Raw genomic sequence first — 16536 nt, 5'->3', positions numbered from 1 at the left:
TTATATATTTATAAATTATATTATATATTATAATAGAATATTACTTTTCTAGTACGTTAATCTAAATGAGAATTATATGGAAAAAGAAGAGGTTAGGTTACGGAGCCTGAATTATAAAATAAGTAAAATATAGAGTGTAATTAGTAAAAATTCATTAATAATAAAGATAAAGTGCAAATTATTTAAAAAAATCCTAAAAGAATCGGCTGGGCCCACCCCCACCCCACCCCTTAAAGATAGGCATCAGTAGTTATTACCCATACATCCTCACATGCATCATGACTCATGAGACCATGGACTCCAAACGCCACATGCCATGTGACTCCACGAGGAGCGCCACACAATCCTCCGCCCCCCCTCAACTCGTCCCTTTCGCTTCACACCTACCTGCCTGTTTGACAAAATGCCTCTGAGAACTCTCCATGTGGCCAAGTTGCCAAACACCAAAAATGTTTGCCAATCTCTTCTCTACCCCGGAATTCCGCCGTCTTATAGTAATCTACTTAAAAAAATATTCATTCATTTGCTCCATGACTATATATATATATATGTATATATACTACACTACACCTCTCTCTGTCTCTCTCTGTCTCTCTCTGTCTTATACTCTGGAGATCGAAGATAAAAAAGAATGGCAAGAAGAGCCTTTCTCACCTTATTCTTTGCTGCTATTCTCGCCTGCTGTATACCTGAAGGTAAATATTATCACACAGAATTAGCTCTTCTTCTTCTTGTTGATGGTAATATTTTACGTGCTATATATGTATATATGTTATGCAGGCGAAGGAGGCGCATGCATGGCGTCGGACATCACCGTGACGCAGTCGCGGACGGGGCGGGTGGTGGAAGGGAAGCCGGAGTACGTGGTGTCGGTGAGGAACAAATGCCGGTGCGCGCAGTCGAAGGTCGTCCTGCGGTGCTACGGCCTCAGCAGCGTGGAGGCGGTCGACCCCCGGGCGATCCGGCCGGTGGACGAGGAGCGCTGCGTCCTCGGGAACGGCCGGCCGATATCGAAGGGCATGCCGGTGAGGTTCAAGTACGCGTGGACGACGCCGCAGGATTTCCCTCTCGTTAGCTCTCTCACACATTGCTGATTATTATATGGATGAGGAAAGAAACGTAAAACGAGTCAACTCGTTTCACTTTCTTTATGTATTCAACTCAGCAGAATAATAATAGCTTCTTTCATATTATATATATCATGTAATTTTCAATTAAAACTTTATTGTTCGAGAGTTTTATATGGATAATGAAAAAATTAACTTAGTATGTTAAATTACAAAAAGATAGGGGTTTTCTTGAAAGAATAGATAAAACTTATAATGTAAAATAATAACAAGATTTAAGACTTTTTATTAGATGCTACGTTGTTACTTTTAAATATTAATAATATTTTTTTAACAAGGTTTAAGGTGAAAAAAAGTCCGACACGGCGTGAAATGCGGCGAGATTAGCGCAGGGAGTCGATCATTCATTCCATGATTAGTGATCATTGATGGGTTGACTTTGTTGACTTCATGGGAAATTTGCATATATGACCTGAACTTAATCTAATTTTCAGATTGCACCTTGGAGGCTCCAAATATAGAGGCATGAGTAGACCTCATCATTGGGCCCAGCCCGCCCGTGCCGGGCCGGGCTTAGCCCGGTCTACCAATGGGTGGCACGGGCCAACCCTTTGCCTGCCCGGCTCGGCCCGAAAGCCCGCCCGTTTGGCCTGCCCGTTAGGCCCGCCCACCCGTTAGGCTTAGTGATCATTGTTCGGCCCTCTACTACAGTAAAAAATAACGGGAAATTTTGTACACTGTACCGTTTTATAATTTTTTTAGCCCATATCTCCCATCACAATTCAGCCCAAGTACAAGTATTGTTTAAATTTTTTAGCCCATCTCCCATCACATATCAGCCTGTGTACTATTTAATTTTTTTAATATACTTTTTTTTTAAACAGAGAAGAACAAAAATATATTTAAAAAAAATATGTAACGGTAAAAAATATTCTAAAAATAGCTAAATATTTCAGAAAATTAGAAAAATAGGACCTCTACTTTTTTTTTACCATTTTACCCTTTTAACAGAAATAAACAACTAGTTTATAGGGATATTTTGGTAATTTTAAATTTTCTCGTGCTTATAAAGAGATAATAAATTTTCGAAATTCATCACACATTCTCAAATCCTCTAATCTCTCAAGTTCTTTCCAAATTAAAGATTTCAAAATTTTTAGCATTCAAATTAGCAAATTCTCTTCAATATGGGATCATATAGAATCTCAATTGGAGAGCGGAGATTCAATTAATCATACACCCGCATCTCAACCTCAACATGATCTGGAAATTCTGGCTTCGGCTTCATCATCGGGCAGTTCTAAGAGATTAAAGTTCGAAGTTTGGAAGTATTTCAAAATGATTGAAACTAAATATGGCTAAGGTAATATTATAGATTGTAGAGCTAAATGACTTCAATGTAATCATAATTTTTCTGCATTAACTAAGAATTACACTACTCACCCAATGAGGCATATTAAAGATAAGAATAAAAAAGGTCAACTTGATATTAGTCAAATGTTGCTTAATCAAGGTGCTTCTGAAAATATTTCTAATTTTCAATTGAATTATGAAAATGCTCGTAAAGAAATAGTTGAATATATTATTCGTAGAAATAAACATTTTGCTATGGGCTCGTCATACAATTAGAAGAGATGTTTTTAAAAGAATTTCTCATTATGCAAATGATAGATAGGTGGGTAGGTGCCAACCTAGTTGGGATGTGCTCATTCTATAGTGGTGCAAAAAAAATCCTCCTAATTTTGGTGTAACTATTTATTTAATTATAAAAATATTTCTATTTACTCATTTGTTTAACTATTTATTTTTTATATCTGCTCATTTATTTTTATTTATTTTAATTCTAATTTTTTATTTACTTTATTTACAATGCGTTCTTTGTATGTGCGAACGCCTATTTTTCGTGTTCGAACGCGGTGTGAATAATAATATGGAGTATTTTATATAAAACTCTAAAAATGCCGCCAAGTGATAGCCCGAGTAAAAAAGAAAATTGGCCAAATGGGTAGTGGCCAACTGGCAACAGCTGGCCACCACCCACAATGGCACAACTATCAACTATGACATAATGACAAGACTCCACAAAACCAAACTCTCTCACTTTCTCTGTCTCTCCAATTTGACAATCTTCATTTGCCATTTTGCCCATTTGCCCAAGGTCCAACCGTCCAAGCTACGGAGGGGGCGAGTCCAGCTAGATCTCGCGGCCGAAAGCGGTACCTTACCTACCTCAATACCTTGGACCCTTGTGTTTGTCACACTTGGATCCATTCTTGTCGTCAGCGAACCGTCGCCGCTCGGCGCGCTCAGCCGCAGCGAAGAACTCCTCGATCTCGGCCTCAGGCGGCGCCATCCCGGCGTCGATTTCAGATCGGCCTATTTGTACCTTAGAGCACTCGTCGGCGTCGTCTCTTCTGGTTGATATACCATAATGGAGGCTATTTCGGCGGCACCTCACAGGAGGCATTACTCGAGCAGCGTGAGATCCGCCCGAGATCATCGGCGTCCGCAGCTTCATCAGGACATTACGGCTCCGGAGGTAGGAGATTTAGAGCTCTACCGTTGACCCCGCCTTTCAGCCGCGAGATCTCGCCCCTTCCGCCGCGGCGCCGCCGCCAAAGCCAGCATCCTGGCTCTTGTGATCTTGTCCAATATCTCACAGGTTGGGTTCACTAAAAATCTTAATTGGCAGAGCCCGGCCCGGCCAACCCGATATCTCACAAGCCGACGAGCGGTAACGGGCTAGACTATTCTAGCCCGGCCCGAACCCGACCCGGCCCGAGTGATTGGTGGGTTGGGCCGTGGACAAATGTTTAAGCCCGGTTAGCCTGGCCCGAACCCGGCCCGGCCCACCCGATGATCACGTCTAGGCATGAACCCCTTGGACTTCATATATTATATTTTAAATTATTTAATAAGTTTTTTAATGTTATTAGTATAAAATTTCACTTCTACCTATGTCTGTTCATATGATTGGAATTTTGCTAGTTTTGTTAGGTTCTGATTGTTGTATAATTTGGTGTTTTGCCACATAATTAATTGTCAATAAGAAAATTTGTGAAGTTTAGAGCTTTGTGTGGATCAATTATGAAGTTGTAGCAGAATTAATATTTGTTAATTAATCTTAACAAATCACAAAAGGACTAAAATAATCTCCCCAAAATATAAACCTTGATGTGTTAGGTTCAATTTTTTTTATAGAATTGATGTTTTGGCACATAATTTTCACAAGTTTATATCCATCATTTGGAAAGATTATTTGCAGAGTTGTGAAATTTGGCATCCTGCTAATAGATTAGCTGCAATGTCTACTGAAACAGAAGCAATATATAATTTAGTGTTGCTGGTTTTGTTATGAACTCATAAAAATTCCATAGTGAGTGATTTATTTTTCAGTAACTGCTTGTAAAGTTTATAGTGTTTGCCTTCCTTTTAAGCTCTTCAACAGCCTTAATTGCTTGTTCTTTTAAAATATATCATTCCAAATATAATATAATTTAGTATATCTTCTCGTATATCAGGTTTTTACGATAGCAAAGATGTATACAGCATTATTCTCATAAATAGAGAAGCTCTTCAAATGCAATCCAAACCTGCGTCATTAGGGCGCGGAGTTTATAGGCTAAGACTTAGGTCAAGGTCATTATCTTTTTGTTAATTTTCCTATAGATCATAGAAATTTTGTAAGAATTATAGAAGTTGGCCTTCTTAAAAATTACATAGACTTTGAAGACTTTCAAGTTTCTTAGCACTGAAGGCCTGATTGAAGAAGGAATGAATTGTTATTGACTTATCCATTGACTACTTGGAGTTGGATATACTGGGTCTGCCAATTAATCTGGGATGTCTCATTCCAACTTTATACCCTACCATTTAAGTTCCAATGGCTTATCTCCTCATGTTAGCTTCTTGAGCATTAAAAGTCACCTTTTACACTTAACTGACTAATAATATATGTTGTACTTTTAAAAAAAAAAAATTATGTGCAATCCAGAATTGAAATGGATTAAATGAGGTTTAAATTCTAGGACACTAAAATGTTAGACTATAATAATATGTCCGATAACCAGTTGATCTAAAAACTTAAATTATCATAGAGCGGCGAAGTTAGGTTAGATAGAAAAAATCTATCTACATCTAGAGAACAACATGTAAAGCACTCCCTATCATGTGTCCTTTGTTGAAGGGTGATGACAACATCAAATCAACTTCCTTGTGTCCTTACATAGGAGGAAAGATTTCAATCCATGGAAAGGAAATCTCCACTGGTAAATTTAACATATCTTATCTCTAATCAGTGGACAAATCCAACCAGTTTGGTTCTTAAATGAATAGGACACAGCCCATAGAATACCACCACTCTCTATAAATAGTCACAAAAGACAGAGGCCTTAGAGGAAAAGTAAACACACAATGGCACCTGCTCTCAAGCTACTAGTTTCATTCCTCCTCTTCTGCATCTTTGCAAAAGGTACTGTAAGTTCACAAGCTTCAGCACTCAAAAATATTGTATTGTTTCTGTAGCTTAATTACTTACTTGTTGCACTTATTTGTTACAAACTGCAGGCAAGAGCCAGCCTTGTGGTCTGTCAAGTGTGAAGGTGCAGCAGACAAACACAGGACTGAAGGTTGGCTATGATCCAGTGTTTGAAGTAGAGGTGAAGAACTCGTGCCGCTGCGCGCTGTCGAAGGTATTCCTGCGGTCGGAGGGCTTCTCCAGCTCCATGCCGGTCGACCGCAGGGCGTTTCGCCTCGAGGGGATCTCCTACCTTGTGAACAATGGCCAGAGAATCTCTAGTATGGCCTCAGTCAAGTTTAGGTATGCATGGGATAGAGCCTTCAAGATGTCTGCTGCAAGCATGCAGGTTCACTGCTGATGGACTCATAGGCTAAGTCCAGTAGGTCAAGGCTTAACAATTTGTTTTATTTCCATGGAGTAAGTTCTTAGCAAATTCTTAGGTCATTTTGAGATTCATCTTTGTTGTATCTCCTTGGAGTCTTCTTTGAACTTTCCTTGATGTACTTCTTGTTTGAGCAAAATAAATGAAAGTTCCAATATTCACATGATTTCTAAGATTCTTAAGTAAAGAGCTTCATGCTCATATTAAGGAGAATAGCAACTTGCTTGTTCTACCTAATTAAGAACAAAAGAACAATTGCTTTTGGGCTTAAAACCTTGAGACAAAGTTGCATAAAATAAGGACCTAGCTCCTCTGGTTGTGGTGGCCAGCAGAGAAGTGGAGAGATTAGGCTTTTGGTGTTAATTTAGGGGGGAAATTATATTTTACACTCTATGATTAAGCTATAATTTGAGGTATCTTAATTCTAAAGCTTAGGGATTACAAACACTCCAATAGAGAGAAGAAAAATAGCAAAACTATCAAAAGTTAAACAATCCTAGTAAAAAAATTTCTCCGAAATTGAACAGAAAAATTAACAGTTTCACACGGGTTAAAATTATAAAAGCATTAAATAGCTCACAAATGAAAATTAAGGATACTTTAAACTTCAACCAAACTAAAACTCACTTTTCCCTATTTTATAAACAGCTCTAAGGTATAGAGTTAGTTGGCTCCCATATTGGATAGCAACTTGAGAAAAAGTTTGAATCTATATATATATATATATATATATATGCATACCATAAAAGAAGTGAAAGCTACTCTTTTTGTTCTTTTCTAATTGTTTATCATCAAACTATCATGAAATCACTCCAAGTAACACATTCCATCTTACTCAGCTTTTCTCTCTCATGCTTGCTTTGTACTTCCAAGTGGAACAAAATTTTGAACTACTTTAATTTGATATCTTAGAGACTAAGTATCCTCCTATGAGAGAGAGACACACACACTTCTCTTATTTTTTAATTTGATATCTTACTGCTTAAGCATATTTTACTCTTATGTGAAAATTATCTAAACAACAGCAACTCAACTATTTTTGTCAGCAAAGGGGAGGCCAAAGATGCAAGATAAGACAACTTTGTTTTAAGTTACATATTGGACCTACATCTAAAACCAATAAGATATATAGCAAAGCTTTCTTTCTCACATCTCAAATACTTTTGCTTAGTATTATTTCACATAATGGTAGGACTGAGGAAACCACCTCACTAATAGGAAACATTTCAATCTCATGGTTAAGGAGAACACTGCATAGCAGGGTATCTGCAGCAAGGCAACACCAAGGTACCTGAGAAGCCATGAACACCAGAGAGAAAAAGATAATTATAGTTTGTTTCCTCACCTGAGAATATAAATTTTCTCTTATATTATATGACTAAATAATATAACTTATTTTGATATTAGTTTACTAATACATACTTCTCTCTCTTCTCTTATTTTATCTAATTTTTTTTTTATATTTATCAATTATTATTTTATCCTTTTCAATCATTCTCTCTATATCTTTTCTCTCTCCTCTCCTTTCCTCTCTTCCTCAATTATTATAAAAGGGTACTTTGATTATTTGCAAAAATTAACTCTATATTTTAACCACATAAAGTGTATTAATTATATCATTATACCAATTTACAACTAAATATCATAGTAACCTAAATGGGTATAAGTATTCTCGTACAAGTTTAAAAAATGAGAATAGTTAAATAAGTAGTAGAAGTTATTCCACAAGTGAACTAAATATTATAATAACTAATCGATACAAAAACTTAAGCTATTAATTAGATTATAGATCAGTAATGTATATCATGGACTAATCACTTTTGATGTAAAATTATGGGTTGAAGATTGTTTAAAACAAAGAAAAATTGAGTAATTTTTAAATGGAAAAGGAACTCACCACATAGGAGCTCGAGGAGATGACAAATCAAGAAACGTATAAGGCCACCTGTAGTGAGAGGAGGAGGAGGAGGAGGAGAAGAAGAAGAATAAGGAAGTCAATAAGAATAGAACTAAATATATAAATCTAAGAAAGTAATCTATCATCACAAGTTACCAGAGTGGAATGATAGCATGGATGATCCATTGGAAGATCACATAAATGGTTGTCCATAGTAGGAAGTATGCAATTCGAAACCATGGAAACCACTAAGGAACCATGCATGAGAACAAGAAGAATCATCAATAAAATGGATAAAATTTAAGATTAATTATATTTAGTCCCTCCTTAACTATTATCGTTCTTCATATAAATATTCTGACCTAAGAAATTTCTTATTTTAAAGAGTTTATAGTTATTTTTTCCTAGTTCAGGAGTTTTATATAGATAATAAAGTAAAAAAGTTCAAGAAGTGTATACGAAAAACTATGATAGTTTAAAAGAGTTAAATATAATTACTTATAAAATTTATTGATCAATTGAGCTAGAGTAAAAGAAAACCCACCAAACTATTTAATGCAGTATCACCAAGCAAGAAAACTGCATTAGCTGAATGAACCCCAATAAGTGTCTACAAAAAAAAAATAATAAACAAAGGCAATTATAGATGCAAATGATTTGCAAGATAGGACTAAAACACATGTTATTTGCAAACATGAGCTACTTTAGCTTTACAGAATGCACATTTTGTGTGTGAACTCATTTAGGAGCTTTTGTAATTTAATTATATTTAATTTTTTTTATTTACAATAATAGATTTTAGGGTTAATTTCATATATAAATTATGTGCATTTTATTATGCTAAATTAAAAAAAAATAAAATATAATTAAATTGCATCTGTTATTATAATTGGGGAGTATTTTTTGCTTATACAGTTATATGAAAATAATAAAATAGACTTTGCTTGCAAGCAACACATAATTATTAATTAATATCAAGACTTGATCTTCTCTTAACAGTTGCTGCAAAAAGGAGAATAAAGTATCATGAGAAATTAAAACCTTGATACTCACCAGATTCAGATGATAATTTTTGGTGGCAAGAAAAGGGAAAATAATGAACCAAAATACACAGTCTGTGAGCATCACAGCACCAGCATTTATCTGACAACAGTAATAACCAAAGTTAAAGCAGACTGAATGTGCAAATCTGAAAAGATGTCTATTTTTATTTTCCTGGAGTTATTCACAAACAGTTTGTGTTTGGTTTAAACTTTTGTTCAAGATTGACCCACTTATTTAAACAATAAACTGAGTATAAATAATCATTTGAGCTTGAAATATAATTAAACAAGCTGAAATTAACTTAGTATAAATAAGTTGAATTGCTTAGCTAAAAAATTAACTCTGGATTCCCTACTATTTAACTGGTTAAAATGGCATTTCACTTGATTAATTTACCTGATAAATAATCTGAAACAAATAACTCCAAAATCCAGCAGTTTTTGGAGCAATTGAGCCAATATGTGATCCATCCTCCATATCTGAATTACTCTTAATCTCAACTCCATCCGGACTAACTTTATTGAGAAATATTTGAAGGCATCCATAGAAGGATAGCAATGATCCAAGCTAAACAATGAGAGAGATTATATCTCTTTGAATAAGTAGAAGGAATAAGAAGAATAAGAATAAGAATATGGGGATAAAAGTGAATAAGTAATATTAGTAAATAAAGATGAACATACCCCAAAGTATATGGTTACAAGAACAAGTGTCCAACTGCCCAACCAACAACATTATATAGACAAATCAGGAATCAACTAACTTATTTTATTGGTATACAAAAAATGTTTGAATTAATACTTCTTATAATTAAGTCAATGGAACAAGAAGCCTTATATCATAGTAAATATTAAAGATTTTTCATTTCACATCCTACATTAATATGTGTTTATTTCAATTCATGGTGTAGAAAAGAGGAGAAAAAAAATAGACTTACTGGGTATAGTAGTAAAGGTTTCTTCTCCCTTCCACAATGATATCAACTATGAGCAATGCCAAGAGAATGGAGAATGATGCAACCCTAAAAGACAGCAACCAAGCAGGATGGATTCCTTTGAGACATGGCCTCCAAGATTCATCATCATACAAAGTTCCCACCCTTCTTCCTTGTGATCTAATCTCTTCTTCCTCTTGGTGATGATGAGAACCTTCATATTTCCATATCAAAATGGATGCTATCACAATGCTTGACAGCACCCAAATGGCAGATACCACTACTCTCCAATTCAACCAGTAATCTAAACTGGTGGTATCAGTAGTTGTCACTGGGTGCCAAGATGCTCCTGTTGAGAAATACACAAGTAAATAATATAGAAGATTAAAACTGGCAGATATCCTTCTCTATCTCTATCTGTTTAATTAAGCTTGTTAATATCAACACAAAGAGAAAGAGAAAAAGAGAAGATGAGAAGAAGAAATAAATACCCATTTCCCAAGAGTAGCTAGAAAATGGTGATTAGAATCAATAAGGCCACTAAATGCAACAGTTAAATGGGATCCAACTACCAATCCTGCTGAACCCAAAGTGAGTAGCAGCCATTCAACGAAAAGGAGAGTGGAAAGATGCCAAAAACTGTGAATGGAATTGTAGAGATATGATATATATATATATAAGTTTTTGGATTAACTAGTTATCTAATATGATACTAATCCTCATCTTAGTCTAAGGTTAAGTACTCCGTTTTGAACGACCGCATTCGAAATTTAATCTCTAATTTTTAGTATATATTCTTATGCGGTGATAATTAAGGGTGGGGCAGCTAGTTATCTAATAGAAATCAATGCTTAATTTAATGACAATAATATTACAGTAAATTAGGCACCAAGTTGTTAGTATATAAACTATAAAATTATCATTCTATAACATGTTAGCTTTTAGATTGGTTAGTGAGTTAATAAAAATATTAAAACCGAGGTCCTATATTTTTATGATTTTATTGTTCACATGGTATGTTTTTTCTTGCATTTTGAGCCCCTTTTCTTACATATATACGAAATTTTGCCAAAGTCTATGCTTGTTAGGCTAAAATGACTTTTAATTTGCATCATCACCGTTTTTTTTTCACTTTGTAGAATTATCCAAACCCTTGTAAATAGTAATTCGATAATGTATAAATAGTAACAAAGTAAAATAAAATTGAACAATCTTGCAAAGGGACTTGTGTAACTTAATTACATTTTTTTTTATTTAATAATAATATGTTGTAGCGCGCATCATAATTTCAATTATATGTCTTCCATCGTAACAAAAGTTGCATCAACCGTAGAAGATATATGCGCTCAGTTTTCAAGAGCCCAATCTTGTTAATAAAAAAAAACTATAATTAAACTGTAAAAGCTCCGAGAGAACACTACAAAGAAGTGTTTAATCTTGTACTACTCCATGGAATGGTAGGACTGAAACCACCTTGTAAAGAGGAAGCCTTTCAATCTCATAATCAAAGGGAACATTGCATAGCAGGGAAAGTGTAATAATGTCACCCCAAGATACCTGAGAAGTTGTGAACACCAGAGAGAAAAAAGAAAAAGAAAAAGGGAATTAGAAAATAGCTCGTGATAGAGGAGACAAATTCGAGTAAGAGCATAGATGTTGATTTATAGTGGAATTTGGTCGTGTGGATATCTGGTGTAGATTTAACTCATTTAATTATCCAATCTATATACCAGAGAGAATAATAACAATTTTTTTTTTCTTATTGAAAAGTACCAGAAAGGAGCTCGAGGAGATGACAAATCAAGAAATGGGTAAGGCCACCTGTAAGGAGAAAAAAAAATAAAAAGAAGAAAAATTAAGAACAAGGAAAGAACTAAATTTAAATTTAAAATTTAAAAAGATGAGAATTAAAGTAATTTATCATGAAGATTACCGGAGTGCAACGATAGCATGGATGAGCCACTGAAAGATGACATAAATGGCTGTCCAAATTAGGAAGTATGCAATTCGAAACCAAGGGAACCTCTGATTAAAGAATAGCCATGCGTATATAAGAAGAAGAGTTTAGTGAAGAAATCATCACTTTAGTTTTAAGGATAGAAGAACCTACCAAGCTATTCAATGCAGTGTCACCAAGGAAGAGAATTGCATTAGCTGAATGAACTGCAAAGAGTACCTAAAAAACAATGGAAAACTATACTTGTTGCTTAGTAGATTAACACATGAATAATTTGCAACATAATTCCATTTTATGATAATATCGGCACTCACACTTTGAGAGGTGGATTTTTCAATATTAGACTAAAAAAATTAATCATTTTATATGTAGAATATATTAGTGCAAACCAACTATGCTATAACATAGTATTATATATAAAAAAAATCTATTATATTATATTAAAAACATATTGAACTAATTTTGAGTAGAATGAGCTAAATCTAGCTCGGCTCATTTAGGGTTTGAGCCAAGCTCGTAAGCGGCATAGATTAAAATATATTACTTGCCGGCCACTTTATTTTTACAGCATTTTAATTTATGGAAACATTACAAGGGTGTTTGATTTTATGCATTTCAAGAAATTGCATCTATGCATCTTAGGTTTATAAATGAATATTAATGTTTGCTTCATAGATATCATAATGTAACTATTTTAGATACCTAAGTTATGCAACATCCTGATATCCACTAAGTTTAAATTAGATGTCAAAACACAATTTCTCTATATTTGCTGACAAAGAAATATGAGCTCTTATATTTTTTTTTCACCATTTGCTGCAAAAACTTATATAGTGTAGGAAAAATAATGAACTTTGATACTCACAAAACTGAGATCATAATCTTTGATGGCAAGGAAAGGCAAAATAATGAACCAAAATACACAATCTGTGAGCACCACAGCACCAGCATTTATCTGCCAACAGTGAATAATGACTTAGTTCATGACATAACAATTAAATGTATGTATGTATGTATGTATGTATGTGGTTTTTATTTTGTTGGAATCTGAGTAGAATATAGTAAAAATGAATCTATCTCTTGAATAAATTTGTCGTCTACTAGTTACGATTAAAAATAATAAAACCGTCATAAATCAATGTGTAACTTTTAATCTAAACGAGAGTTTATAGTAACACCAATCACTATAAATTTTGGTATATCTCAAAATAATAATATAAACTACTTAGGGAAGTTAAAAATTATTTTAAAATAACAGGATAGAAATTAAATTTCTAACATATTTTTTAATAAAATAGTAAAATCATTTTAATACTTGTTATTGGATTTTTTTTTAAAAAAAATAACATTCTAAATAGGATGTTTTCTAAGTAGTTGTGTGGATAAAATTAACTGAGTATTTTGGAGACAATATAAATAAAATTCAGAGGAGATTTTACCTGATAAATAATCTGGAATAAATAACCCCAAAATCCAGCAATTTTTTGAGCAATATTTTGATGGGATTCTGAGTCATTGGAAGGATGAACATCTGTACTTCTGAATTCAATCTCATCTGAGCTGACTTTCTTGGAAGATATTTGACGGCACCCATAAATGGACAACAATGATCCAAGCTAAAGAAAGACAGGAATTAAATTTATAAAACACACCCAATATTTTATTTTTAGGAGTTATCATTTATTTTATTTTATTTTTTTTACAGAATATGGGTTATCATTTTATCCTCGTATACTTTGGATCAAAATATACCTTTGATTGCTAAAATTTCATGATATATGTGCTATTTTATTTAAAATTTATTATCGATTTAACTTTTATTTCGTATCACTGAGCTATCCTGAATTTTCTCTTTCAGTATATATTTCTTTAATATAGATTATTTTCAAGCAAAGTTTAATGAGGCAAATGATTTTGATCCAAAATACAATAAATAAAATATATTTATTCCTATTTTTAATTTCATTATCACTCTACTAAACTAGTATTTATCATTCCACCCATAAATTTTGCTTTTATTACCTCAAAAACAAACTAGTCTATATATATATATATAAGTTAAATTGATTATATATATATAATGATTATAATACCTTTACAAAAGTTAATATGAACTACTCAACCCTTAGATAGCATGAGAATAGATAATTTTTAGATTTTTTAAAATTTTAATTTTCTAAATAAGTAATAATATTCGCTATTAGGTTAAATATAACTCAGAGTGTTTTTGATTGAATATTAAGTACGTACATAATAGGGTCTTAATGATAATAAAAATAAAATGCACCAAGTTTATAATATTAGCCAAAGATTGATGAAAAATTACATACCGCAAAGTATATGGTTACCAGCATAAGTGTCCAACTGCCCAACCAACAACATTATTTTTAGGAACCAACTAAGAATTATTAGTATAAAAAAAAATATGCATTAAAGAATTTTAATTTGTAGGTCAATGGAACATATTAACATATGTATCCCAAAAAAATAAAAATAAAAATATATCAAACTTTGAGAACAAGTAAATTATATGTTTATTTCAGTTTATATCCTGACTGGGGAAAATCTTTGGAAATTTTATATTTTTATTGTTATTATTCTTCTTCTTTTTTTAATTTTAAGGCACGAGATTATTTCTTGAATAAGATTAGGGTATTTTTATAATCTTATTAGTATAGTTTAGTTAACAGATCTAGCAGCATATTATTTTATGCACATAGTTGATAAAAACATAGGGCTCCATTAGTAAATATTAAACCGCAAATAGGTTTTAAAAGGCGGCGTATTATATGCAAATTTTTCTAAATTAAGAAGCAGACTTACTCTGTATAATAGTAAAGATTTGCTGTTCCTTCCATCCTGATGTCAACTATGAGCAATGCCAGGAGGATGGAGAAGGATGCAACCCTAAAAGCCAGCAACCAAGCAGGATGGATACCATTGAGACATGGCCTCCAAGATTCATCATCATACAAAGTTCCCACCCTTCTTCCTTGTGATCCAATCTCTTCTTCCTCTTGGTGATGATGAGAACCTTCATATTTCCATATCAAAATGGATGCTATCACAATGCTTGACAGCACCCAAATGGCAGATACCACTGCTCTCCAATTCAACCAGTAATCCACATTGGTGGTGTCACTAGTTGGATGCCAAGATTCTTCTGTTAGAGAAATGCAACAAAATGAATTATCTCGAAACCCCGGGGCCAGATACTCCGTGAGGGTTGATTCATCCAAGTATACAAGCATCATTGTGCTCGAAATCGAAGATGTTATTTATACAGAAGACTAAAAGATTATCAATTTTCTATCGACTTAAGCTTACTAATATCCCGATAAGTAGATTTTTCTTTCAAAAAAAAGAAGAAGAATATAACAAAATGAATTCCTATTTTGAAGATTAGATAGATTTGCTTTAATTTTTATTTTATTTTTCTCAAATAATCAAATTAGTTTTCAACAAAAAGCATGCAGAAGAAATTAATAGAATCAAAAGTTAAAAGAAACATAATAAAGAGGAGAGGAAGAAGAAAGAAAACTCTACCCATTTCTCAGAGTACGTAGCCCGAAACAATTAAGCAGTGATTAGGATCAATAACAACGATACGAAATGCAACAAATTATTTAAACAGGATCCCAAAACAACCAGCTCATTCATTGAAGGGGAGAGCTAAAATTTAATGAAAGTCAACGTTTAATTTCTTGAAGATCTTTATAATTTGAATAGAAATTTTATATAAATTTTTAGCTCAAATTTAAGTGCGATCTACATATTATTAACGATGAATTCAATCATGGTAATAGAAAATGAAAGAAAGTAAGCTTAGTACTACGTTGACAAATTATTATTATTGCCAATGAGATGATGAAATGGTCAACTGATACTGCTGTTAGATTTGTTGATGAAATAATTACAACTAATAGAGCTGTTAGATTTTGTTATAGTACAAGGTCTGATGTTTTATATAATAATATTTCTATTTTTTTTCTAAAAAATTAACCTTTTTTTTATTGTGATATTAAACGACAATAGTTTTGGATTCTTTAATTAATTTATTTGATTCAATATTTGGTTGCAATTTTAGTATTTTAAAGCTTTGATTTAATCGTATTCTGTTGAAAAATAATCTATGTTCTAGAGTTTGATTTAGTTATATAATTTATGATAACCTTAGATTATATCTGTCTATCTGTCTGAAGGTAGGGCTCTATCTGTAAGTAAGAAAAAAAGAGAGGGCTTTATTTGTAATTTTTCCAATATCCTCTTCTAATTTACCCCCTAAATAAATTACAATTTCATTTAAAAACTTTGTCGTTTCTTAGGTTCAGGGATTTATAGTGAAAAATATATTTTACAAAATTAATAAAAGGAAGACTTCTTAATACATTTTCTAAATTTTTTATTTACTTTTTTTTCGTTCTTCTAACATGAAAAATATCGGTATTGGGTCAAATCACTTAATTTGAAGCTTAATTAATTAAAAATATAGAAATTTAGATGACTTTTGCACAAAAAAAAGAGTATATATATATATATATTTTTTTTAAAGTTAGTGTTACGATCCGGGCACATCGGTTAAGTCAAGTCAAGTCGAATTGAGTCAAGTCAGTTACTTACATTTATCTTATTGTTTTGAATTTTAAATAAATCGAATAATTCACGTGTGGATCCGATTCGGTAAGAATTTTACTCTTATAAATAGGAGTAGATATGTGTTGATAATTATCATCAGA

The 16536-nt window shown here is 32.8% G+C and overlaps 4 protein-coding genes across 5 annotated transcripts; 2 read left to right on the top strand and 2 right to left on the bottom strand.

Moving 5' to 3' along the window:
* The first annotated feature begins 287 nt into the window (after positions 1-287).
* On the top strand, positions 288-1197 carry LOC140797960 (protein TAPETUM DETERMINANT 1-like). Its single transcript, XM_073151673.1, has 2 exons — positions 288-695; positions 781-1197. Exons 1-2 carry the CDS (start codon positions 632-634, stop codon positions 1092-1094), a joined length of 378 nt encoding a protein of 125 aa, XP_073007774.1. The 5' UTR covers positions 288-631; the 3' UTR covers positions 1095-1197.
* Positions 1198-5431: 4234 nt separating this feature from the next.
* Positions 5432-6134, top strand: LOC140797282 (uncharacterized). Its single transcript, XM_073150610.1, has 2 exons — positions 5432-5538; positions 5634-6134. Exons 1-2 carry the CDS (start codon positions 5481-5483, stop codon positions 5942-5944), a joined length of 369 nt encoding a protein of 122 aa, XP_073006711.1. The 5' UTR covers positions 5432-5480; the 3' UTR covers positions 5945-6134.
* Positions 6135-7004: 870 nt separating this feature from the next.
* Positions 7005-10350, bottom strand: LOC140797281 (uncharacterized). 2 transcript variants are annotated; one of them, XM_073150608.1, is made up of 9 exons: positions 10335-10350; positions 9847-10192; positions 9593-9626; positions 9306-9476; positions 8919-9008; positions 8410-8475; positions 8022-8113; positions 7866-7913; positions 7005-7259 (listed from the first exon to the last, which is right to left on the bottom strand). In XM_073150608.1, exons 1-9 carry the CDS (start codon positions 10336-10338, stop codon positions 7142-7144), a joined length of 969 nt encoding a protein of 322 aa, XP_073006709.1. In that variant the 5' UTR covers positions 10339-10350; the 3' UTR covers positions 7005-7141. The 2 variants fall into 2 exon arrangements, with proteins under 2 accessions (XP_073006709.1, XP_073006710.1); XM_073150609.1 differs by lacking the exon at positions 8410-8475.
* Positions 10351-11285: 935 nt separating this feature from the next.
* On the bottom strand, positions 11286-15054 carry LOC140797683 (uncharacterized). Its single transcript, XM_073151307.1, has 8 exons — positions 14624-15054; positions 14131-14164; positions 13240-13416; positions 12666-12755; positions 11954-12019; positions 11777-11868; positions 11617-11664; positions 11286-11400 (listed from the first exon to the last, which is right to left on the bottom strand). Exons 1-8 carry the CDS (start codon positions 15052-15054, stop codon positions 11286-11288), a joined length of 1053 nt encoding a protein of 350 aa, XP_073007408.1.
* Between the last annotated feature and the right edge of the window lie 1482 nt (positions 15055-16536).

This window comes from Typha latifolia, chromosome 11 (genome assembly GCF_019914945.1).
Source record: "Typha latifolia isolate L0001 chromosome 11, TyphaL0001v2, whole genome shotgun sequence".
Taxonomy (NCBI): domain Eukaryota; kingdom Viridiplantae; phylum Streptophyta; class Magnoliopsida; order Poales; family Typhaceae; genus Typha; species Typha latifolia.
This window is presented reverse-complemented; position numbering and strand designations above follow the sequence as displayed.

Excerpts from the sequence above, each read along its gene's own strand:
- LOC140797282 (XM_073150610.1), top strand. The coding sequence starts at position 5,481 with ATGGCACCTGCTCTCAAGCTACTAGTTTCATTCCTCCTCTTCTGCATC. Across the intron at positions 5,539-5,633 it reads CTTCTGCATCTTTGCAAAAG|GCAAGAGCCAGCCTTGTGGT; the intron begins GTACTGTAAGTT and ends TACAAACTGCAG.
- LOC140797683 (XM_073151307.1), bottom strand. The coding sequence starts at position 15,054 with ATGATGCTTGTATACTTGGATGAATCAACCCTCACGGAGTATCTGGCC. Across the intron at positions 13,417-14,130 it reads TGGTAACCATATACTTTGCG|CTTGGATCATTGTTGTCCAT; the intron begins GTATGTAATTTT and ends GTCTTTCTTTAG. Across the intron at positions 12,020-12,665 it reads AAGATTATGATCTCAGTTTT|GTACTCTTTGCAGTTCATTC; the intron begins GTGAGTATCAAA and ends ATTGTTTTTTAG.
- LOC140797960 (XM_073151673.1), top strand. The coding sequence starts at position 632 with ATGGCAAGAAGAGCCTTTCTCACCTTATTCTTTGCTGCTATTCTCGCC. Across the intron at positions 696-780 it reads CGCCTGCTGTATACCTGAAG|GCGAAGGAGGCGCATGCATG; the intron begins GTAAATATTATC and ends TATGTTATGCAG.
- LOC140797281 (XM_073150608.1), bottom strand. Across the intron at positions 9,477-9,592 it reads TTGTAACCATATACTTTGGG|CTTGGATCATTGCTATCCTT; the intron begins GTATGTTCATCT and ends CTCATTGTTTAG. Across the intron at positions 8,114-8,409 it reads ATACTGCATTAAATAGTTTG|TGGTTTCCATGGTTTCGAAT; the intron begins GTGGGTTTTCTT and ends ATGGTTCCTTAG.